Source organism: Ursus arctos, unplaced genomic scaffold (assembly GCF_023065955.2).
Source record: "Ursus arctos isolate Adak ecotype North America unplaced genomic scaffold, UrsArc2.0 scaffold_13, whole genome shotgun sequence".
NCBI lineage: Eukaryota > Metazoa > Chordata > Mammalia > Carnivora > Ursidae > Ursus > Ursus arctos.
In genome coordinates this window covers 21,430,954-21,452,759 of record NW_026622797.1, presented here as the reverse complement: position 1 = coordinate 21,452,759, position 21,806 = coordinate 21,430,954, and the positions used below count along the sequence as shown (strand labels likewise).

Below are 21,806 nucleotides of genomic sequence, written 5' to 3'. Positions count from 1 at the left end.
CACACCCCCTCCACACCACCTCAAAAACCCTGAAAGAATATGTACCAAAATATTAATAGTGGTGATCTAAACAGTGGCTTTAGCATTTCTAAAATGCTTTGAGCACTTTTGTATGTTTTAAAATACCTACAGTAAACATGTATCCATTTTATTACCAAGAGGGAAAAAAAGAATTATTTTTATAAAAAGACAATTACTACGTGCATTGGAAATACGTATCAGGACAAATTTATTACATACCTACCACCTGTGTTAGTCTGCTAGGGCTGCCATAACAAAATACCAGAGACCGCATGGCTTAAACCATAGTAATTTATTTTCTCACAATTCTGAAGGCTGACAGCCCCATGTGTTGGCAGGTTGGGTTTGTCTTAAGTCCCCTCTCCTTGGCTTGCAGATGGTGCCTCCTCCCTGTGTCCTCACTGGCCTTTCCTCTGTGTGCTTGCATCCACAGTGTCTCTTTCTTTTTTTATAAGGACACCAGTCATACTTGATTAGGTTCTCATTCTTAATGACTTTATTTAACCTTAGTTACCTCTTCAAAGGCTCTGTCTTCAAATACAGGCACATTGGGGGTTAGGGTTTCAACATATGAATTTGAGACACAATTCAGGAGACACAATTCAGTCAGTCCTTACCATCACCAATTCCTAGCTACTGTAAAACAAAAATTTCCACCTCGTAATCACACATGGAAATAAATTCAGTGTGAAGAGACTTTGATGGCAAAGTAACACTGGAGAGTTAAAACAGCTACATGGGTAATTCAGAAAAAACATTAAGGAGTAAGAGGGGAAAGGGCTGAATTGCCTAAATAATTACCTGGCTTTTCTTGACCAGTTTTACAATCGCTTTCTCTGTGTGCTACAATTATAGAAACCTGATTATTTTCCAGTCTTCAGTGTACCTGCGGCATGAACCTCTCTGCAGCAAATTAGATCACATTAGTTAATGCTAGAGCCCAGCCCCATTTACATGGCATCTGATGCGAGGTTAGATGTGGCAGTTCTACCACTAAGCCATTTGGCTTCAAAGAAGTCCAGTTAAGTGGCTGTCCATGTCCCAGCAGTTTAATCTGAAATTAAAAACACACACAAATATCTCCAAATGTATCTCTTTGACTCACCCATAAGAGTGGCTGGTATTTCTTTAAAACACTATAGACAGGAAACTCATCTTTTGGTTTTATTTAGTGGTTCACACACTGTTTTAACCTTTGATCCAAATGAGTGCATGCATGTGTCTTGCTCATGTGTTCCCCTCATATAAAAGCATGCAAGAGTTGGAAAAGAAGAATTGTAAAGGTTGAACAGTATCCGAGTAGGGAAAACCCTGAAGAGAGAGGATTGGGGAAGACTCTGCAACCAATCTGCCCAACGTAAGGTCTGCGTAGTTTTTGCACAGAATGTTTGGAGAAAGGCCTCCCTCCCTTATCTAGCAACCCTTCCTCCCCGGACTTTCCAGTAACTAATCAACAATATGTACGTCTGATCAATTATTACTGTAATTGTTTTATATCCTTAGTCTTATACTAAGTGGATTTAGACACAAGTAATTTCCTACATATCTGCAGTCATTTTAAACAAGAAAACTTTGCCTATCATGTAGAGCAACACAAAAACAAAATCCATGAACTTTTAAATAACAGTATTAATGGGAGCGCAACAGAATACAGATAAAACAAAAAGATGATGTCATACCCAGGCCACTAAGCTGTAATTAAACATCAAATTCGAACTCCATCTTTCTGCCTGATTAACCACAGTGTCAGAAATGAAATGTGGAAAATAATGCAAGAAGAAGCATATGGACAATTTACATCCCAGGAAATTGTCAGTTTCTTAAAAATAAGCTATAAAATATATCAAAATGAACTCAATGCCAGATCTGTTGGTTGTAACTGTTAGTTTAACTTTCTCCAGATTTTTTTAATGACCTTAAAATAGTAAGGCCACACATCTTACTTTTATTCAGATGTGTTCTGGGATGGGATGTCTGGGGGAGAGTCTGAATTTATTTTATGTATGTATGTGTATGTATCTATGAATTCCAGAATTCATTTTGGATGCTTGCAGAACTTGAACAACCTAAAATAACTGTCAGAAAGAATATCTGTTTTACGTTGATATACATGGAGATAACATAGCAGTTTGTAAGTTTAGTTTTCTGGGAAATGAAAGAAAACTTTCAAAGGTTTGGCTGAACGCTGCCATTGATGAAGTTCATTTTAAAATTACAGGTATCCCTCACTTTCTGAAAGTCTGTGTTATGCCACTTCACTTTTATGAAAGATCTCCTGTAGTTAGTACCTGTTTTTGTAACTGAAAAAAATCTGAAGAGGATTTTCACTTTCACAAGAAAAGGCAGCAAGGGAAACTGGCATTCAGTGTTTGTATTGCAGAGAGCCCGTCAGAGGCAGCGCACAGCGGGCAGCAGCCAGAGCGGCAGCAGCCCTTCCTATGCTCGCTGCTCGGCGGCAAGCTGCCGCAGCTCTGAATGTGTCAGGGCGCATCTGCGCTTTATCTCCACTCAGTCTGTGCATCCATTAGCAAGATGTGTTTGTTCTAAGGTATCAGAAGAGCCTAAGAGAGGTTACTTTTGGGGTCTGGGACTATTCAAAAAAACTTCCACATAAGTTAATTGTAATTGCTTCTTTGCTTTATACCATTTCGGTTTATGGAAGGTTTCATAGGAATGCTCTGCTTTCGGATAGTGGGGAAACCTGTACTCTTATAAGGTATAAAAGGAACATAAAGATAATTAATAAAGATAAAACTCCCTTACCTTTGTTACTCCCAGAGTAGCTATAGGTTGGCTAAGAAACAGACGTCCTGATGTGGGCCATTCAAGAAATATGGCATAGACCAATTTTTGTTTACGTTTGGATGTGTACCTGGTTACAAGGGGGGGAAGTATAGTAATATTTCTCGTTATAGGTCAGGTTTGGAATTATTTTATAGAGATACTTCCATGTAGTAAATATTTACCAATGTCTTCATTATAGAGGGAAGGAAAAGTAACTCCATGGTAGAATAAAAAGCACCCAAAAGGGGTTCCCAATTCCAGTGTGTGTTGGGGGCTGGAGGGGGGGTTCCCTACCCCACCAAACAATTCTCAGACACCAACTGGGTGTCCTATAATTCAACTCAATTCTGACACTATCTACCTGGAGATAGTATCAGATTTCCACAGGTCAAGGATTTGGTCCTATAAGACTGCTTGCCTGCATCACTCTCAACTTCAGACACCAGTCACAAGACCAGGTTATCACTTGGTGACATCTTCTAACCCACAAGCTATAGATGGGAGGTTACAACAACGTCCTCCTTGGGTTCGATTAATTTTCTACAGCAGTTCATGGAACTCATGGAAACATTTTACTTACTGGATTACCAGTCTGTTACAACAGGATAAAACTCAGAAACAGCCAGAGAGAAGAGATGCACGGGGCAAGGTATGGGGAGAGGGCTTGGAGCTTCCAGGAACTCTCCAGGCACACACTCTCCCTACAACCCTCAACCTCTCCAAACCCTGTCTTTTTGGGTTTTTATGGAGGCTTTATTAAATGGGTATGATTGATTAAATCATTGGCCATTGGAGACTGATTGAACCTCCAGCCTCTCTCCTCAACCTGAAGGTGGAGGACCGGACCGAAAGTTCCAGCCCTGTAATCACAAGGTTGGATCTCCAGGCAACCAGCCTCACCCTTCAGTGAAGTGGAAAAGTCGCCTCAGGAACATAACAAAAGACATCTTTATAGTTCTCATCACTTAGGAAATACCAAGAGCTTTAGGAGCTCTGTGCCAGAAATGGAGACAGGACCAAATATATACTTGTTATTGTAAATCATAATATCCTAGTACCTCCCTCCCCCCACTTCCCCTTACTAAAAGGAGCAGACACTTTTCTAATATTACTCTTCATCAGACAGTTCTCATGGAGCTGAAAATAGGCAGGGGAATATGAGCAAAGAAGGTAAGATGTGAGAGTAAATGGCTTTCCACCTGCTGATTCAAAATCTTCATATTCCCTCATCAGCAGATATGTATGTGTCAGTGCTGGGCCAAGTACTGAGGCTCGTGTTGGGGATACAGTAGAAAACAAACCACACCTAGTTCTTGATCTTATGGAACTTAGACTAGAGTGAGGAAGACAGACGTTCAATAATAATCACACAAATAATGTCAAAGTGTGAGTTCTGACAAGCATAATGAAAGAAAACGAAATTGAAAGATTATAACGAAGGGATCTCTTTAAATTAGACCATCAGCAAGAAGCATCTCCGAGAAAATGACATTTAATCTGAGACTTAAAGGATGAATGAGAAAAAAGGAGAAAAGGTAAGAAGCGTAAGCTCTAGACAAAGGAAACAGAACTCATTCTTTTATTTCATTTTTCAACAAATATTTATTGAAATCTTAAAATGCTAATCAGTGTTTTAGAGCTGGAGACATAGTATTGAACACAGTCCCTGTCTTCATGGAAATCACATGGTAGTGGGAAAAATTAGAATGAGCATGTTGATTAAGTGCTATGGGGAAAACTGAAGCCAGGTGAGGACAGAGCGTGCTAGGTTGGAAAGGAGGGGTGTACGTGTTATTTTAAATCGAATACTCAAGCAAGACCTCTTTGAGGAGATGGCATTGAGGAGACCTAAGAATGTAAGGGAGAGCCATGTGAGTATCTGGAGGAAGAGAGAACAGCAAGCACAGAAGTCCCCATGCTAGAGAATGCTTGGCCTGTTGACAAGGCAGCAAGGAGGCAGAAGGACAAATGACGGACAGCAGGATGGCAGACAAGATGAGAGACCAGAGACAGCAAGGAGCCAGTTGTTTTGGGGTTTTGTTTTTTTTTTAAGAATTTATTTCAGAGAGAGAGCATGAGCAGGAGAAGGGCAGAGGGAGTGGGAGAAGCAGACTCCCCAATGAGCAAGAAGCCCTCTGCTGGGCTCGATCCCAAGACCCTGAGACCATGACCTGAGCCAAAGGCAGATGTTTAACCGACTGAGCCACGCAGGCACCCCAAGGAACTAGTTTTTATAGGACTTTGTAAGCCTCTATTAGACCTGGCTCATTCTCTAAGCCTGGGTTTTTATGAAGCCATCGGAGGAATTTGAGCATAGGAGTGACATAAGCTGGCTTTATTATTTAAAAGGTTTTATAGCAGAAAGATTAAGTGGGCAAGGATGGAAACAGATCACTCAAGAAGCTACTGAAATAATCCAGGGGAGAGAGAACAGAGCCTAAAAACATAAGAGTTGCCAGAGAGAGGATGAAAAGTGATTGGATTCTAGATATACCTCGAAGATGACGATGATGGTATCTGCTGATGGATTGGCTGTGAAATGTGAAAGGAGAGTTAAGGACTCCAAGATTTTTGGCCTCACAACCACCTAAAAAGATGAAGCTGCCATTAACTGAGATCGGGAAGACTGCATGGAGCTGGTTTAGAGCAAAATTTACAAATTAGAGGACCTCTGTTTTGGACAATACCGGGTTTAAGGTGCTTATACTTCCATGAGGAATGGTCGACGAGGAAGTTGATTATGTGAGTCTGGAGTTCAAGAAAAGAGGTCAGACCTGCAGAGGTCATCAGTATGGCATTTAAATCTGTGAAAATGGATGCAATCACCTGGGCAATAAAAATAAACAGGAAGGATGGAAGTCCAAGGACTAAGTCTCAGGACACTTCAAGGTTTAGTGGTTGGGAACTGGAGGTGGAACCAGCAAACAACACTTAAGAAGCAGCAGCCAACACGAAGAGATGGCCATCGGGCGCCTAGTGGCTCAGTTAAGTCTGCCTTCTGCTCAGGTCATGATCTTAGCATCTCCCTCTCCCTCTGCTATTCCCCCTGCTTGTTCTCTCTCTCTCTTTCTCTCTCTCTGATAAATAAATAAAATCTTAAAGACGACGACAACCAAGAAAGATGACAAAGATGAAGAAGAAGAAGAGAGGGCAATCAACAGAGTCAGATGCTGCCATAAACTCAGAAAACAGGGACCATGAAATGACCCTGGATTTAGCGAAGGACAGGTTATCAAGGGCCTTGATAACAATAATTTTGTTGTTGTTAGCAAGTCTGGTGGTGGAAGCCTGACCAAAGTGAGTTCAAGAGAAAACTGGAGCAAGAAATTGGAATTAACAAGTTAAAAAAAAAAAATATATATATATATATATATATTTAATACATTTTACTATAAAAGAAAGAGAAATGGGGAGGTGCCTGGAAATCTAAGGGTTAAAAGTATTTTTTTAAGATGTAAGAAATAACACATTTGTATGCTGACAGGAAAGGATCTAATAAAGAGGGAAAATTGAAGATGAGGAGCAAAAGGAGAGAAAGGCTAGAATAATATCCTTGAGTGGCTAATTTGGGTTGGGATCCGGGACACCAGGAAATATTTGAGAGTGTGTGTGTGTCTATGTCTGTGTATTTCAGTCACATGGAGGTACCCATGGGCAAGCATGAAAAAGTAGAGCTAAATTTAACAGAAGTTGAGGTTTTAATCAAAGTCAGGTGAGTACAACCGAGAGAAAAAGAGTGTATGCAATGGAGTAATGAGCCACAGAATCTGACCAGGGTAAGGAAGAGGGCTGAGGGACAGAGGCAAAGTGAGAGGGTCACAGATGGTATCATTAGTGGATTATACATCCCTCCAGAAGCCCAAGTGCTGTGCGGAGTGAGCTGAAATATAACAGGTGGTAGGACACAGGACAATGCTTCAAACTGACAGCATGGAAGAGGTTCAGTTATTGGTAATGCAGGACCTAAGGCATGACCCAAAAAGGGGGTAGCAAAGGTAGAGTGGACAAGAACCCTAGAAGAGAGAGTCCAAGTACTGAGGGGCCAGCAAACTAAAAGAAATGTGAATATAGATATTCAAATCACTAAGAACTGATGTTAAGAGTAGTTCTAGGAACAGTGACAGTGAGCCAGGGCTGAAATCTTGAAGGATGGTAAGGGAGTCTACAGATGACTGCAGCAAGGAGGGGCAGCATGAATGGTATAGGGAAGAGCTTCTACCTTGGGGGGTGGGGAGGGGAGGAAGGAGGGCCACGTGGGGTTGGTGACGTTGGTAGGAGCCAGACAAGGGGCTTCACAGGCCTTGTTAAATATTTTGGCTTTTATTTTTATTTATTGAAATAAAATTTAATGGAATAATGGTTAAATACTTGTGAAATCATAATCAGACCCCCTTGTAGTCAAATACATGCCCAGACACAAATTCCAAAACCAGATTTAAACTAGTCTCTGTAAAATAAAGATTGGTAGTGAGTACTCACTATGGCTTCTCCCAGACATTCTAAAATTCTACAATTAGTTGCTTCTGTCTAGATTGTTTTATTTGTTTTCTTCAGTGAGTTGACAATTAGTTTTAAGTCATAAGTAAGATCAAACAACATTTAGTCTAATCTTTTGATTTATACTTGATCAGGCTATATTCACCTGGTGACAACAAAAGGTAAATTTTTAGAGCTTTGCTAATACTACTCTTATTTATATATTTTAAGATCCCACATCAGAAACCATCATATTTGCAAAGTGTGGTCAGATACTCATTGGCACATGGAAGCTCAGACATAAGCCTGAAGTAAGGCTTTTAAAGAAGATTCTAGTTAAAAGAAAAATTAGCAAGTTAATTAATTTCAAAGAAACTTCAGGTTTAGATTTATTAGAATAATATGAACAAGTCAAAAGTTGTTTCTCAATTAAAATAATGCTGTTATCTGGGCTAATTTTAAATATCTTTTTCTGCCCTTTGGCACCTTTTTCTTGCTAATTTCATAAGAAGGAGCATCTGCAAAAATTAGAATTAAATGACGAAACAGAAGTCTTCCTTTTGGATTAACCACTCAACATCTTTCATTTTTCTGAATGACTTACAATTTTTATAAGTGCTATTTTCCACTAAAATTTGCCCACTAGTAGGAAGTTTCTAGGGATGATTTAAGCTCGATTTGATAAACAATAAGTGCTCAAAAACATGGTGACTTCTTCTAAAGTTTGGAAAGTGCTTTGTATAAATAGGCATGCATCCAATTTCCTTTTTTATCCTACTTTTCTCTTTATATCTCTGAGAAATGTTAGATGCCTTCCTCCTTCAAATAGTACTTGGTAACAAGAAGAACTTACCACACGTTTGGGGTGACATCATCACTCTGGAACCTCCAAGGGTGGGTTTCATAAATGGCTTCTCCATTGACTTTTAGCCAGGTCCCGATTTGCCTCAATCGCTCCTCAAAAATTACAGAAATGGTGCCATCATGTGTGGGCCCAATATTCATCAAAAGATTTCCTCCACATGAAACTGTTTCTACAAGTTGCTAAAAAGAATAAATAAAGTTCTTAGGTAGATGAAACAATCCCGTTGTGACTGTGTTAATAATATGTTGTATTTGTGTGCTTACACCTGCATATGTAATCACCATCCAGAAAAACAAACAGAAAATAGAATAATAATAAAATACAGGCCATTGAGCTATACAAACTATAAAGAAATAATTCTCACACACCCACACAATTAAAAATATTACCTCAGTAGTCACCAGACATTTTACCGTACCTTCACTAGCTCTTCAATTGTAAGATAGTCATTAATTCCAGCATCTCTCCTGTAGCCCCAGGAAAACTTGTCTATTGTCATGCAATTTTCCCATTTATGAGGCAAAAGATGTCCTGGGTTGTACCGATCACTGCAGGTATAATAGCCACCATGCTTACAGATGGTACCATATCCCCAACGGTCATTGGTGACAACTGTGTCCCGAACTGGGCTGAAATATAATTTTTTAAATAAAATGTAAAACATTTTACTTAAAAGGAAATGTCACTGAAAAGATGTCTAACAAATCCACTCCTGAAAAATCATCATAGCATAATATAATGCAAAGCCCATGGTTTTGAAGTCAAATAGACCTGGGTTAGTTGGAATCCTGATTCTGTCACTTTCTAAGCTCCCTACCCAGAGTAACCTAACTGCTCTGAAGAATCAATTGCCTCATCTGTTATTAGAACAGAAATAATTTATGTAAAACTACCAGCCCAGTAATCAGCACATAGAGCACTTACAAGATTATCATACTTTATTTGAAACTCCTTGTCCCACATATTATGAGTCATAGCCAGAATTGAGTTTACATTCAAAACATTCTTCTCACCTATGACTAATCTCATACATATATTCTAGCCTTCCTCTTACAGTTGTGCCTGATGTTGAAAAATCTCCGGAAAGTGGACTGTTGCCATCATGGAATTTACAGGGCACGAAATAAACACCACATTATTATCAGAGCAGGTGTGAAGCTCCCCACTTAGAAGAGACAGGCTGCTTCACAAACTGAAGTGGGTGGTTCCCAGTCTTTCCTCTTGGAAGAAGTACCCGGAGAAACTGCTGCTTTAAGAAGAAAGAGCTCTCCAGAATATTCTCATGCACATCCCAAGTGTGTCCAGGAAACACACGTAGAACACTCCCTAACTTCAGAACACCATACCCAAGGATTCCTGGGTGGCTCAGTTGTTGAGGGTCTGCCTTTGGCTCAGGTCATGATCCCAGGGTCCTGCGATCAAGTCCCACTTCAGGGTCCTTACTCCACAGGGAGTCTGCTTCTCTCTCTGCCTGCTGCTTCCCCTGCTTGTGCTCTGTTTCTCTGACAAATAAATAAAATCTTAAAAAAAAAAAAAACCCACACAATACTGAGTATTTTCTAGTTACAAATATAAATTTGGTCCACATGGTTTAAGATTAATAGAGGAGCTCAGCCAGAACTCCCTGTTCTAATGGGGCAGTCTGGAACATGCTAGAAAGCAACATGGAAAGAACAGGGAGTGGTGAAAATGCTGAGGAAGAGAAGGAGGAGGCAGACAAGGGTGACAGTGAGCAAGCAGCAGAGATATTCAAAGGGTCAGAAGATAAAAAGAAGGAATCAGAGGAATTGAAAAGCACATAATCATGAATAGTGATGAACTGTTGTCTCAGAATAGGAGATGAAAAGCGGGACCCACAAAATTAATGTCTTGATTTTGTGATTTTATATTTTTTTAGCGATTCCAAATTTTTAATGATTTTAGTGATTTCAAAATCAAAGACTATTGAGTTGTATTTGACTCCTGATTTGTAACTCTCGCTTATTGATTACTCTCAGTAAAAACTGATATATCTAATAGGCATTATTTACAATGATTTCCTCCTACCCCACACCATAGATGAGCCTGAAAGGGAATAATTCTCAAAGCAAATATTATACATGTCTGAGGAACATTTACGGTCATGACAGCAATCTAACAGCATACACACCTTTTGTTATACAGCCAGGCCAAGAAGGCTGTGCTGTTCCAGTAGTAATCAGGGGCGTCTCCATCACCATCCGACCACAGGATCTCTGGCTGATACTTGTTCACTAACTCGTAGAGTTCCGGCAGCATCTTAGAAACTGGAAATTGTTGCTGTTGGAATGACCTGGACTTATCCTCAAGGAAGAGTGGATGAAACCATTCAAAAAGGGAATAGTACAGTCCAAAACGCAGGTCAGTCCTGTTCCTAATGGCTACCTCGAGTTCCTTGACGAGGTCCCTCTTCGGCCCCTCATCTACAGCATTCCAGTTCCATGAATACTCGGAGCCCCACAAGGTAAAGCCTGCACAATTACATTGAGTCTTTGTTTTAGCAAATTTCCACCTATACAAGTGCCAAAGCAAACCAGATAGTACATGTGACATATGAACACTTCTACAAGCAAGGTTTTACGGCACGGTTTTCATAGCACATATTCTACTTTTATATGAGCAACAAATGAGAATGTCCAGGTGGAACCAAGGGTTTTTTAGTAACTTTCTGGGTATGCCCCTTAAGGTCTGTGTAGTCTGATCTATCTCCTATATTCTTCCTCTTAGAATAGAAGCTCCTTGAGGGATAGCATCATGCCTGCAGCGTTCCCTGCTCTGTCCTCAGCCAACTGTTAGCACAGGGTCTAGCACAGAATCAACTAGCAACACGAACATTTCGCAGCTAAGATGGGGACATCTTCCACATCTACCGTGCTAACCACTGACTACTACTACTCATAATGAAGATCCGGAAATGCACTCCTGCAAGATTCTTACCTGTCTCCCAAACCAAAGACTAAAGTATGTTCCCAGGTGGGGCATGATTTTATGTAGTGTGAGTCTTAGAATGCTGGCGATCTGTATCTAATAGAGGCCCTTTAGCTTCGTCTTTCGTCCTTTATCACCAGAAGGGGAAAAGATAGTCTTCCCCAGGAGTTCTGTACTTTGAAATATTCCCACCATTTGTAATCTCATCCTTCTCTAAGTCATAAACTTAGATGTTGCTCTTTAAACTACCTGAAATTACCTACCAATTAAATGGGTAACAAAAAATAACCTGCCATTAAATAAGCACTTCGAAATAATTCATATTTTGAAAGGAATTTGCATGGAGATTGTTCTATATAAAAATAATAGAGGGGTGCCTGGGTAGCACAGTGGTTAAGCGTCTGCCTTCGGCTCAGGGCGTGATCCCAGCGTTCTGGGATCGAGCCCCACATCGGGCTCCTCCGCTGTGAGCCTGCTTCTTCCTCTCCCACTCCCCCTGCTTGTGTTCCCTCTCTCGCTGGCTGTCTCTATCTCTGTCGAATAAATAAATAAAATCTTTAAAAAAAAATAATAGAAATGCTATATAAACCGAAATAATATAAATGCCTCAAAAGATTTAGTTGGTGCCTAGGAACATAGTACATTGTTACTGTCCCACTGAAATCTAAGTGAATCTTTGAGAACAGACATACATAAGGCACTCTGTATTTACTCTTGTGAATTAGGACAAGTCTAAGATGGACACAGTCTTCAGATTCATTTTCAAGAAGCATTTAAAACAGCTCACTCTTGTTCCAAAGGTGTTTGCGGTAAGCTTCAAAACAGCGTCAATATTTAAAGTCCTGTTCAAAATGTTTCAGGTTGGGGGTATCTGGCTGGCTAAGTCAGTAGAGCATGCAACTCCTGATCTCAAGGTTCTGGTTTAAGCCCCATGTTGGGTTGTAGAGATTACTTAAAAATAAGAAAAAATACTTTAAAAAAAAAAGTTTCAAGTTGACAGGCTCTATTGCCAGACAGTTTTAAAACCACATGGGTCTTCATCACCACCATAAAAGCTCACAGAGAGATCTTCCTGCCTACCAAGTTCAGTGGGTTTTTTTCCATAAAGCAATGAAAACATGAGTCCTTGAAAGTTTACAAATGGGGGGGGTGCCTGGGTGGCGCAGTCGTTAAGCGTCTGCCTTTGGCTCAGGGCATGATCCCGGCATTCTGGGATCGAGCCCCACATCAGGCTCCTCCGCTGGGAGCCTGCTTCTTCCTCTCCCACTCCCGCTACCTGTGTTCCCTCTCTCTCTGGCTGTCTCTCTGTGTCAAATAAATAAATAAAATCTTTAAAAAAAAAAAAAAGAAAGTTTACAAATGGGGGCTTAATTATCTGTCCTCGCAATATGATTAAAAGTTATTTTGTTTTGCTTTTAAATAAGCTCACTATGTTTAATACTTTGTGCCATACAGCTTAAAGAGTTCCCAGGCATCAGGAAATCAACATGTTCAAGCAAATACACTTTCTAAATATCTACCTCAGTAGGAGAAACATCTATAGGAGAAAGTCATTAAGCCACTAGAATGTAGCCAAAGGGAAAAGTATTCTAAGATAATTACAGATTTTTGGTTTTGATTTCTCCCTCCTATTCTCCTCCCCACTCTGGAGAAAAAACTGAGGCCAACTTTCTTCTACCAGGCAAAGATGGTCATGCAAAGGAAATTGTCAAACAAATTAACATGCGGTTGGGATAGTAACAATTTGATGATGCTTCCTTGATCTTCTGGATACCAGAACAGTAACGGGTGGAAACTATCCTATTAATGTAGGACCCCTGTGATGGATAATTTTATGTGTCAACTTGATTGGGCCACAGGGCGCTCAGGTATTTGATTAAATATTATTTTGAGTGTGTCCATAGGGGTGTTTCTACATGAGATTAACATTTAAATATGTAGACTGGGTAAAGCAGATAGCTCTCTCCAGTGTGCGTGTGTCTCAGCCAATCTGTTAAAGACCTAAACAGAATAAAAGGCTGAGTAAGAACTCTCTGCCTGTCTGAGCTCACACCTTCTCTCTGGACTCAGACTTGGACTAGAACCGAAGTCGTCATCCACACTCCTGGTTCTCAGGCCATTGGCCTCAGACTGGAACTGTACTGGCAGCTCTCATGCGTCTGGACTTCTCAGCTCCATAACTGCATGACCCAGTGTTTTATAATAAACCTCTTTGTATATATCATACTTCCACTCGGTGCTGCTTCTCTGGAGAACCTTGCAAATACAACCACTGTGTTTCCTTTTAGATTTTCTTCCACCACCACCACCACCACCTCTGACATTTATGGGCACCATTACAGTCCCAGAATCTTTGTCCTAGGTGATCTGTGTTGCTTTCATCGCTAGCAAACTGTCCACCATTTGGCCGTCTAAGAGTTGGCCAAAAGTGCAGCAAGGTGTGTGGGTAATGACACAAGACTACAACAGGTGAATAAATAAAATTTTTTTTTAAAAAAAGGAAGGAAGGAGAAAAGAGAGCAATTCTAATTATAAACTTGGAGCTGTAACCCTCATCTCACTTCAAATAGCTTCAAATGAAATCTTGGAAATATTGTTAAATATGCACAGAACAAAATGTGATCATTTTTCTTTTTTCTTTTTTTCATTTTTACGTGGGGGGTCTGATTGTTCTACACACCTAATGCCTCTCAACTGGATGGAATATATGGTCCCTTAAATTACAGGCAAATGTCAGTAGCCACTAACTGCTGCTCCTAAGAGAAAACTGAGTTCATGTGTTTTAGTTTCTTCTTCCAAAAGAACTACTTTACATCTCATAACCATTGTCAGTGTTTGCAAATATGGCATTTATTTACCTTCATGATGTTTGGAAGTTAAGACAACGTATTTGGCACCAGAAGCCTGAAAAATATCTGCCCAGTGGCTCGCGTTAAAAAACTTTGCTGTAAATAGTGGTCCGAAATCTTCATATTTGAAATTAGGAGCGTAATTATTTTTCATAAATTCCACATATGTCGGTATCTTTTTCTCTTGCCAATACCACCTAAAGGGAGAAAGAGAAACAACACATAAATGGCATACACATAAACATTTGAAATAATTGCCCCAGCTCCCCTTACTAAGTCCCCCTTACTCAAATATTACCCAGATTCTCTTTCTCACTTCCCCATTAGTTTGATGTAAACTTTCCCCGTTTTCCGTCTATCCCTCTGAACATTCTAGACAACCCAGCCACGTATTTGCTCTTAATTCCTCATTTTTAAATATGTAGTATTTATCTTTACATAGTCTTTTGCAACATAAGTGACAGTCTTCAAAAGGAAGATCACATGCTTAAAACCATATGCATCTCTTATATTCACTAGCAAAGAACAAGTGGGATAGTTGGCAACAGTAAAATTTAAATGATACTGTTATCTTAATATATGGACTCAGCCTTTAAGGATTACTTGTTACACATTCACTCTGAGCCAGGCCTTCCTGCCTTTGGTTATATGAAGCAGTGGCAGGCTGCCATCATGTGACTGTGAAGGGACATGTCAACAGGCTGAGGATGACAGAAAGAGGTTAGTTCTTTGATTTCCTCAATGAGACAACTGCCTGTACATTTCTTATGTTGAGTAACAAACCCTTATTATTACATCACTTACTTAGGCTTTCTGTACCTTGAAGTGAAAGTATCCTAACTGATCCACGATGCATTTTTGCCTTTTAAACTGAACTACAAAAGACAAACTGGGACAGTCAGAAGGCTAAACAAGGATGAGCGATTTCTTTTTCTCCCAGCACAGTTTAATTTGAACCTGCATTCTCTACTGTAGTCTAGAGTTACTTTTCAAATTCCATATTAATAGAGATGAAAAGAGCCACTTACTGTAAAGAATCCATCATTTATATCTGGGTTTGAATTGCCACTAAGGACAGTCAGATATCTCTACTGTTGACTGTTCTGAGTCAAACTGGGGTGGGGAGCAGAGGTTCAGAAGAGACACAGAGGGAGGCCATGGATAATTAAAGAATCTTCGACAGGGTTGGGATACCTGGGTGACTTAGTCGGTTGGGTGTCTAGCTCTTGATTTTGGCTCAGGTCATGATCTCAGGGTTGATCAGGTCATGATCTCAGCCCTGTGTAGGGCTCCACACTCAGTGCAGAGTCCCTTTCCCTCTGCTCCTCCCCCCACTTGCACGCACTCTCTCTCTCAAATAAATACATAAATAGAACATTTAAAAAAAAATCTTCTACAGGGTTAATGTACTTCCAGACCATCCGAAATATATTCTAGTTAGTTTTATATGAGCAGTATCTTTATTCTTCTAGGTCAAAACAACCCTGTGTTTATTTGTAGAAAATGGAAAGTTAACTATTGCCAAGAATAATATGACTCAAAACTAGGTATTTTTCAGGGCGCCTGGGTGGCACAGCGGTTAAGCGTCTGCCTTCGGCTCAGGGCGTGATCCCGGCGTTATGGGATCGAGCCCCACATCAGGCTCCTCCGCTATGAGCCTGCTTCTTCCTCTCCCACTCCCCCTGCTTGTGTTCCCTCTCTCGCTGGCTGTCTCTATCCTGTCGAATAAATAAATAAAATCTTTAAAAAAAAAACAACAACTAGGTATTTTTGGCACAGCACTCGTCTCAATTAACATCAAATCCTCTTCTAGCACCAAATGTATATTTACCTAGTATTCCTGGTGAAACAAAAAGGTAACATATAATTTATTACATCTTAATATGAGGGGAAGAAAATCTGTTAGTTCATGTACCTGGCTAATCTGAAACATTTCAAAAATAAACTCAAAATGCCTTACAGCACAAAACTTGCAAACAAAGATTTATAACATCCTGAAGTAAACACGTCTGGTAATAGTATGGGAAAAAAGAGTCCCTTGTTTTACCAGTTGATTTCAAAAGAGTGAATGAATAGTGCCCCATAGCTTACACATTCTTTTACATCAGTTGGCCTAACTTAATAAAAAAGGTTATTCCTTAAAGAAAGTCAATGTCTTTGCAGAAAGTGGTACAATGTATACCATTTAATGTTAATATAATATAGTTTATACTCTATTGTATCTACTATATATTATAGATATTAAATTTGATGCATATTATGTATATAGTATAAAATACAGTTAAATACTCCTTTATTTTGTTTTACACAGGAATACATATATGTGTTCACATTATATATATATATATATACACACACATACACACACACACACACACACACACACACATTCGGTAACATTTCTATCTTGAAGAACTTAATGCCTAAGTATTTAATCGGGAAAGGTAGGTGAAACAGTTTAAAGTTGTAAGAGATTACATTCACATTTTTACATAGATCTCAATAAAGTCTAAGGAGCAATATTTTGTGCAGCACTTTTCATATAATAATTAGGAAGTCTCTTTAGGATAACATTCTAGAACTTTTTTTTTTCTTCAGTAGGCTCCCTGCCCAGCGCAGAGCTCACCAGGGGCTTGAACGCAGCACCAGAGATCAAGACCCGAGCTGAGATCAAGAGTCAAGCCACTCAGGTGCCCCTCTAGAACATTTGTTTAATGCCTACAGCCACACAAGGTCACATTTTAACATTAAAGAGCCAATATAGGGGCGCCTGGGTGACTCGGTCAGTTAAGCACTTGCCTTCAGCTTAGGTCATGATCCGGGGGTCCTGGGATGGAGCCCCACATCTGGCTCCCTGCTCAGCTGGCAGTCTGCTTCTCCTTCCCCTCACCCTGCTCGTGCTCGCTCACTCTCTCTCTCTCAAATAAATAAAATATTTTTTAAAAAATAAAGAGCCAATGCATATCCAAATGAACAGAACTTTCACACTCCTAACTTATGCCTTAACCACACTTTATGGCAGAACAGCGATGGGACAGGGGTCTGCCTCCATGGACCAAGCCTCGCCGTTCCTCCTACGACCCCCACACAACCGGATTCATTTCTGCCGTCTTAGCACTCGGTGGTTACACTGTGGTAACTCCAGCTTGACACGTGCCACCACCAAGACGCCAGAAGCCAGGGCCGCTCGGAGCGCCGACAACGCCGGCAGCCCCGCGGACGACAAGGGCAGCGGATGACGCGTTTAACACCCGGAAGTGCCGCACGCCGCGGACACCGCGGGACGCGAGGCCGCCTAGGGGCCAACAGACCAGCCGCGACCGTGGGCCGGGGGGACACAAGCGGAGTCGGAGCCGACGGAGGGGGGCGCGCTCACCAGAACCATTCGCTCCCGAAACTGGGCACGGAGAACACCCCCCAGTGGATGAAGATGCCGAACTTGGCCCGGTCGAACCAGGCCGGCAGCGGGCGGGCGTCCAGGGACTCCCAGGTGGGGTCGAAGCGCGGCGCGCGGGGGGCCGTGCTGGGCGCGGGCGGCGACAGCAGCAGCAGCAGCAGCGGGAGCACCAGCCCGAGCCCCGGGAGCGCCTGGGGCCGCATGTCGGCGCGCCCCTCCCCGTCCCGCCGGCGGCTGGCGCGGCCTCCCAGCGCGCGTCCTTCCGCCTCTCCTGCTAAGTAAGCTCCGCGCTGTCACCTGACTGCGCTGTCTGGACAAAGCACCCTTCCCCGCAGGCGTGGGAGTAATAGTATTTCCCATACTATTACCAGACTATTACCTCCCGCTCTGCTGTCCCCCTCCCCCCGCTCCAGCCCCAGGACCCCAGGAGGGCTGCAGCGCTCCAGTGCAAAGCCAGTGAGGCGGGTGGTACCCCCAGCCGGCCCGAGGCTGCTTAGCTAAAGCGCCCGGTCTGTCCGCCTCGCGGAGAAGAAAGGCAAGTTCACAAACCTGTGGGAGCTCGTATTCGCTGGAGCAGCACGACCCTTAGAAACTAAGGGAGCGCTACGTGACCGACCCGTCCGGGTGGAACCCTGCACCCGGAGGCCAAGGCAGGGACCTCGAGCGGGTCATCCAGCCCCTTGCAGGTCCAATGCACGCAAACAACCCAGATCATTCTCGACCTCAGTAGCCACCTCCACCACCATTCGCCCACCAAGCTTCTGCGTGGGTTAGACCCGTGGCGGTCAACCCCGAGTCTGTGTCATGTGAAATCCCTACAGTTTCCAATTGAGGTCGGGGGCCCAGAATTTGCATTTCTAACCGAGTCCTAGATGCGGTGATGTTGCTGGTCCTGGTCCCGGAACTGAGAATCACTGCAATAGAAGACATGGTGCTCTAAGGTGAGACCAGTGGCATGAATGTTTAAGAAATCTGCAGTCCTGGGGAAAGCAGTCAGAAACTTGGAAGGATTCGTCAAGGGACATCATCAGAAGCTCCCCTCTCCCCTTCCCTAAAGGCTTTTAGAGTAAAACCAGAATCCCTTCTGCTCCTGCAAAACCTCTCTCCACCATTAATGGGCCAGTTCACATGTCACCTCCTCCCAGCTTTCTGTCACCACCTTCCCTCCCAAATGTTTTACTACCCACTAACTGTTCCAATTAACATCTATTCCAACCACTAATAAAGGATTCCATTGATCATTTTGTTGTTAGGAGGCCACGGCTCTTATTTCCCATTAGGCTGTGAGCTTCCTGAGGACAGGGATGGCAGCCATTTCTGTAGATCCTGAATTTAAAGCAGAGCCTGGCATGGAGCAGTACTTCAAGCATATTTGTTGAAGTCCCTCAGTGAACTGGGGTTCTAATTATTGAGCTTCATGAAAGAACAAAGAAGGAAATGACACCAACTGTCGGATCTCTGCAGACATGGGAGCAGCATCCCAGGAAAAAGGGCAGTTCCCCTTTTGAGGCAGTGTGAATGGTTCCCCAGGATCACAGCTCCGCCATAAGGGCCCCAGTCTTCCCAGGGTGAGGGTCTCCTGGAAGAGAGAGATGGCAGGAACTGCTGAGCATGCATGACCAATCGCAATAGTGATAAAGTAGGGTGATAATTTTTATTATTCTAGGGGCAGAGGGCAGACTTCCCCAAGATGGGCCACTTTGGCATGAAGATTATTCTGGGCTGAAGGTAATAGAGACCCTATGGGCTCAAGAGAAACTTTTGCCCCTCCCTAAACTATGTAACTGGAAATCTTTCCCAGAATAAGCATTATTAGCTGAGATAAATTTTATCTGAGTGACCCATCTGTATGGCAGGGCAAACATCGAATTACCACACATCTGCTCTTATTACCCTGTGGATGGCATTCCTTTCCTCTAAAGTTCCAGACCCCTGCTCCCTCCCCCCTAGTTCAGAATGACACATACACCTCGTTTTGCCCGACTGTCTTTGGAATTTCCATGTCTGTGTGGATTCTCCATCTGCACACTATTAAATCCCGTTTCCTCCTGTTAATCTGTCTTGTGTCAATTTGATTCTTAGTCCAGCTAGACGGACCTTGAGGGGACAGGAATTCCTGCTTCCTGACAGTTGGCCTAGTCAGCAGGACACTAACCCACAGGACGTGGCTCGCCCCAGGACTGTTGCAGCTGAGAGGTCTGGGACGTCTGACATACAGCCAGCAGAAGGTAAGATTTCTTGCCACGTCAGCCTCCCAGAATCTCTAGCTGCGAGTCCAATGAAGCAAGAGCCATGAGAGGCCTTTTTCTCTTTGTAAATTGAGATCAGCAGGAGAAAATATTTGTGGAACTAGTTCCTTGGGCCTGGCGACTCTTTGGTTAAATGTGTTAGAGTACTGTGGTTACTGGTCTGCTTCCCCCCAGAGAAGGTCTTTGTCTTCCTTTGTCTGTGTCTTTTATGTTGCTTGTCATCTGTTGCTAAGGGACATCTTGGAAGTTAAAGCTGCAAAATTCATGGGTCCGGGCTGAACAAATAAAAGCTGTTGGAGTGCTCGCCATCTCAAGAAGACTCCCGTGGTAGGATAAGTTGGTCACAGAATGGGTTAGGCTGACACTAGGTCACCCGCCAACTTCAAGAAAACTTCCACACAATGAGGTACACTGTAAAGCAACACACATTCCCCAACCACATGGCGTAGCACTCCTGGGTATTAGTGTGGTTCCGAGAGACCCAAGGCTTAAAGCTGTTGGATTTTTCTGTTACTCTTGTTCTGTGTCCTGAGAGCTTGGCTTTGTGACAAGAATTTTCTTTGGTCTCCACCATCTGGGTGGAGATGTACTTCCCGGGTGCACTTTGGTGGCCAGTCCAACAGACTGTGGACCCAAGTATCTCTGGCTCTGTCCGGCTGTGCCAGTTCTCAGGGATTTTTGTCATGAGAGGTTTTAGCCCCTAGGAATCTTTGTTGTCTCAACTTGTGTTGCTTGGTAGTGCTGAAAAGTCTCATTCTAGAAGCATTTGTATGGTGTCACAGATTCGTGGGTCATCTCACATTTTCATGGGAGACCAGAGACACCATTTTCACTACACCATCTTTACTGCCTATGCAACAAAAACCTTTGCTTTCTTAGACTAATTTTGGGAGTAAACTTTGGATCACGAGGGCTACATCATCTATGCCCTTCTGGACACTTCTTGTGTCTTTGGTTAAGCCATTAGAAGGTTTATTGCTTTGAGTCACTATTAATAGATCCTATTTGCCAATGGCTGGATGATGGATCATTTAAATTGGCTGTATTTAAATATACAATTTTTTTGGGGGGGGAGCCTGTGAGCTGGGCAGGGGGCAGGGGGTGGGGGAGGCGGGTCTGGTAGTGGGAGACAGAGAATCTTGAGCAGGCTCCATGCCAAATATGGAGACCAACACAGGCTCAATCTCACGGCCCTGAGATCACAACCTGAGCCAAAATCAAGAGTCAGACACCTAACCAAGTGAGCCATCCAGGTGCCCCTACATATATATTTTTTATAGAGAGCTCTCAATTGTCTTAGTATAACAGCTAGCCTTAGGGACTCCCTTGACAAGGTAAAAGCATAGAAATTAGACTTAAGACTCAAAAATAAATGTCCACATCCAATGTTAATTTCTCTTCTTAAAATCCAGCCTGGGGCACGTGGGTGGCTCAGTCAGTTAAGCGTCTGACTTCGGCTCACGTCATATTCTCAGGGTCCTGGAATCAAGCCCCACATCAGGCTCCATGCTCCGTGGGGAGTCTGCTTCTCCCTCTGCCCCTCCACCCACTATGCTCTCTCTCTCTCAAATAAATAAACAAACAAACAAATAAATAAATAAATAAAAATCTTTAAAAAAAAATCCAGCCTCACCTGCCTGTTTTAACTTCCCTTTCCTAAAAGATTTACAGAGATTCCTCTGGCCTAATCTCTAGGTTCTAAATATATAGGTTGCTCATGTAAGTGCTGAAAGCCAGAAAATAAATTTAACCAAAGCATCCAAGGCTGGCAATAAGGCTTGCTTTGCCCCTACCTTTGGACTATGTCATCAGGTTCTGCCTGCGCTAACCATTCCTATACAGTGTTCCTTGCAGGTTTATCCTAGACACCCCCACCCCACCACCACTGCAAAAAAATTTATGTCCCCTGGACAGCAGCAGATCTTTTAAGTTATATAGCCATTTACCTCTATTTTCAAAAGATCCTACCAAATTTAGAGAGTAATTAGAAAGATTATATGACTATATTTACAACCTTCCCTTTACTTAGGAAATAGATGACCAAAATTTCTCCTAGGCCTTTCTAAAAATGGTCTGCAAAGGGCCAGTATTAGGGGCTAATGGACGCAAGGTTAAATTATGTACCTAGAAAAAAAGGCTTTTGTTAAAAATGCTTTATGCAGATTTTACAAAGGGATAAATCATTTGGTTCCCATTTTAGTTAAAATTCTCCCTGATAT

The 21,806-nt window shown here is 42.2% G+C and overlaps 1 protein-coding gene and 1 long non-coding RNA gene across 3 annotated transcripts; one reads left to right on the top strand and one right to left on the bottom strand.

The window, feature by feature from the left end:
* Positions 1-298: 298 nt before the first annotated feature.
* FUCA2 (alpha-L-fucosidase 2) lies at positions 299-17,614 on the bottom strand. Of its 2 annotated transcripts, none has more exons than XM_026504942.4 (7): positions 17,318-17,614; positions 13,951-14,138; positions 10,296-10,635; positions 8,565-8,775; positions 8,135-8,325; positions 2,785-2,893; positions 299-1,075 (listed from the first exon to the last, which is right to left on the bottom strand). In XM_026504942.4, the coding sequence occupies exons 1-7, from the start codon at positions 17,539-17,541 to the stop codon at positions 935-937; spliced, it is 1,404 nt and encodes a 467-aa protein (XP_026360727.2). In that variant the 5' UTR covers positions 17,542-17,614; the 3' UTR covers positions 299-934. The 2 variants fall into 2 exon arrangements, with proteins under 2 accessions (XP_026360727.2, XP_044242325.2); XM_044386390.3 differs by lacking the exon at positions 17,318-17,614 and adding an exon at positions 16,741-17,093.
* Positions 17,615-17,662: 48 nt separating this feature from the next.
* LOC130543530 (uncharacterized) lies at positions 17,663-21,209 on the top strand. Its single transcript, XR_008958932.1, has 2 exons — positions 17,663-18,279; positions 19,005-21,209. It is a non-coding gene; the product is annotated as an uncharacterized LOC130543530 (long non-coding RNA).
* Positions 21,210-21,806: the final 597 nt, after the last annotated feature.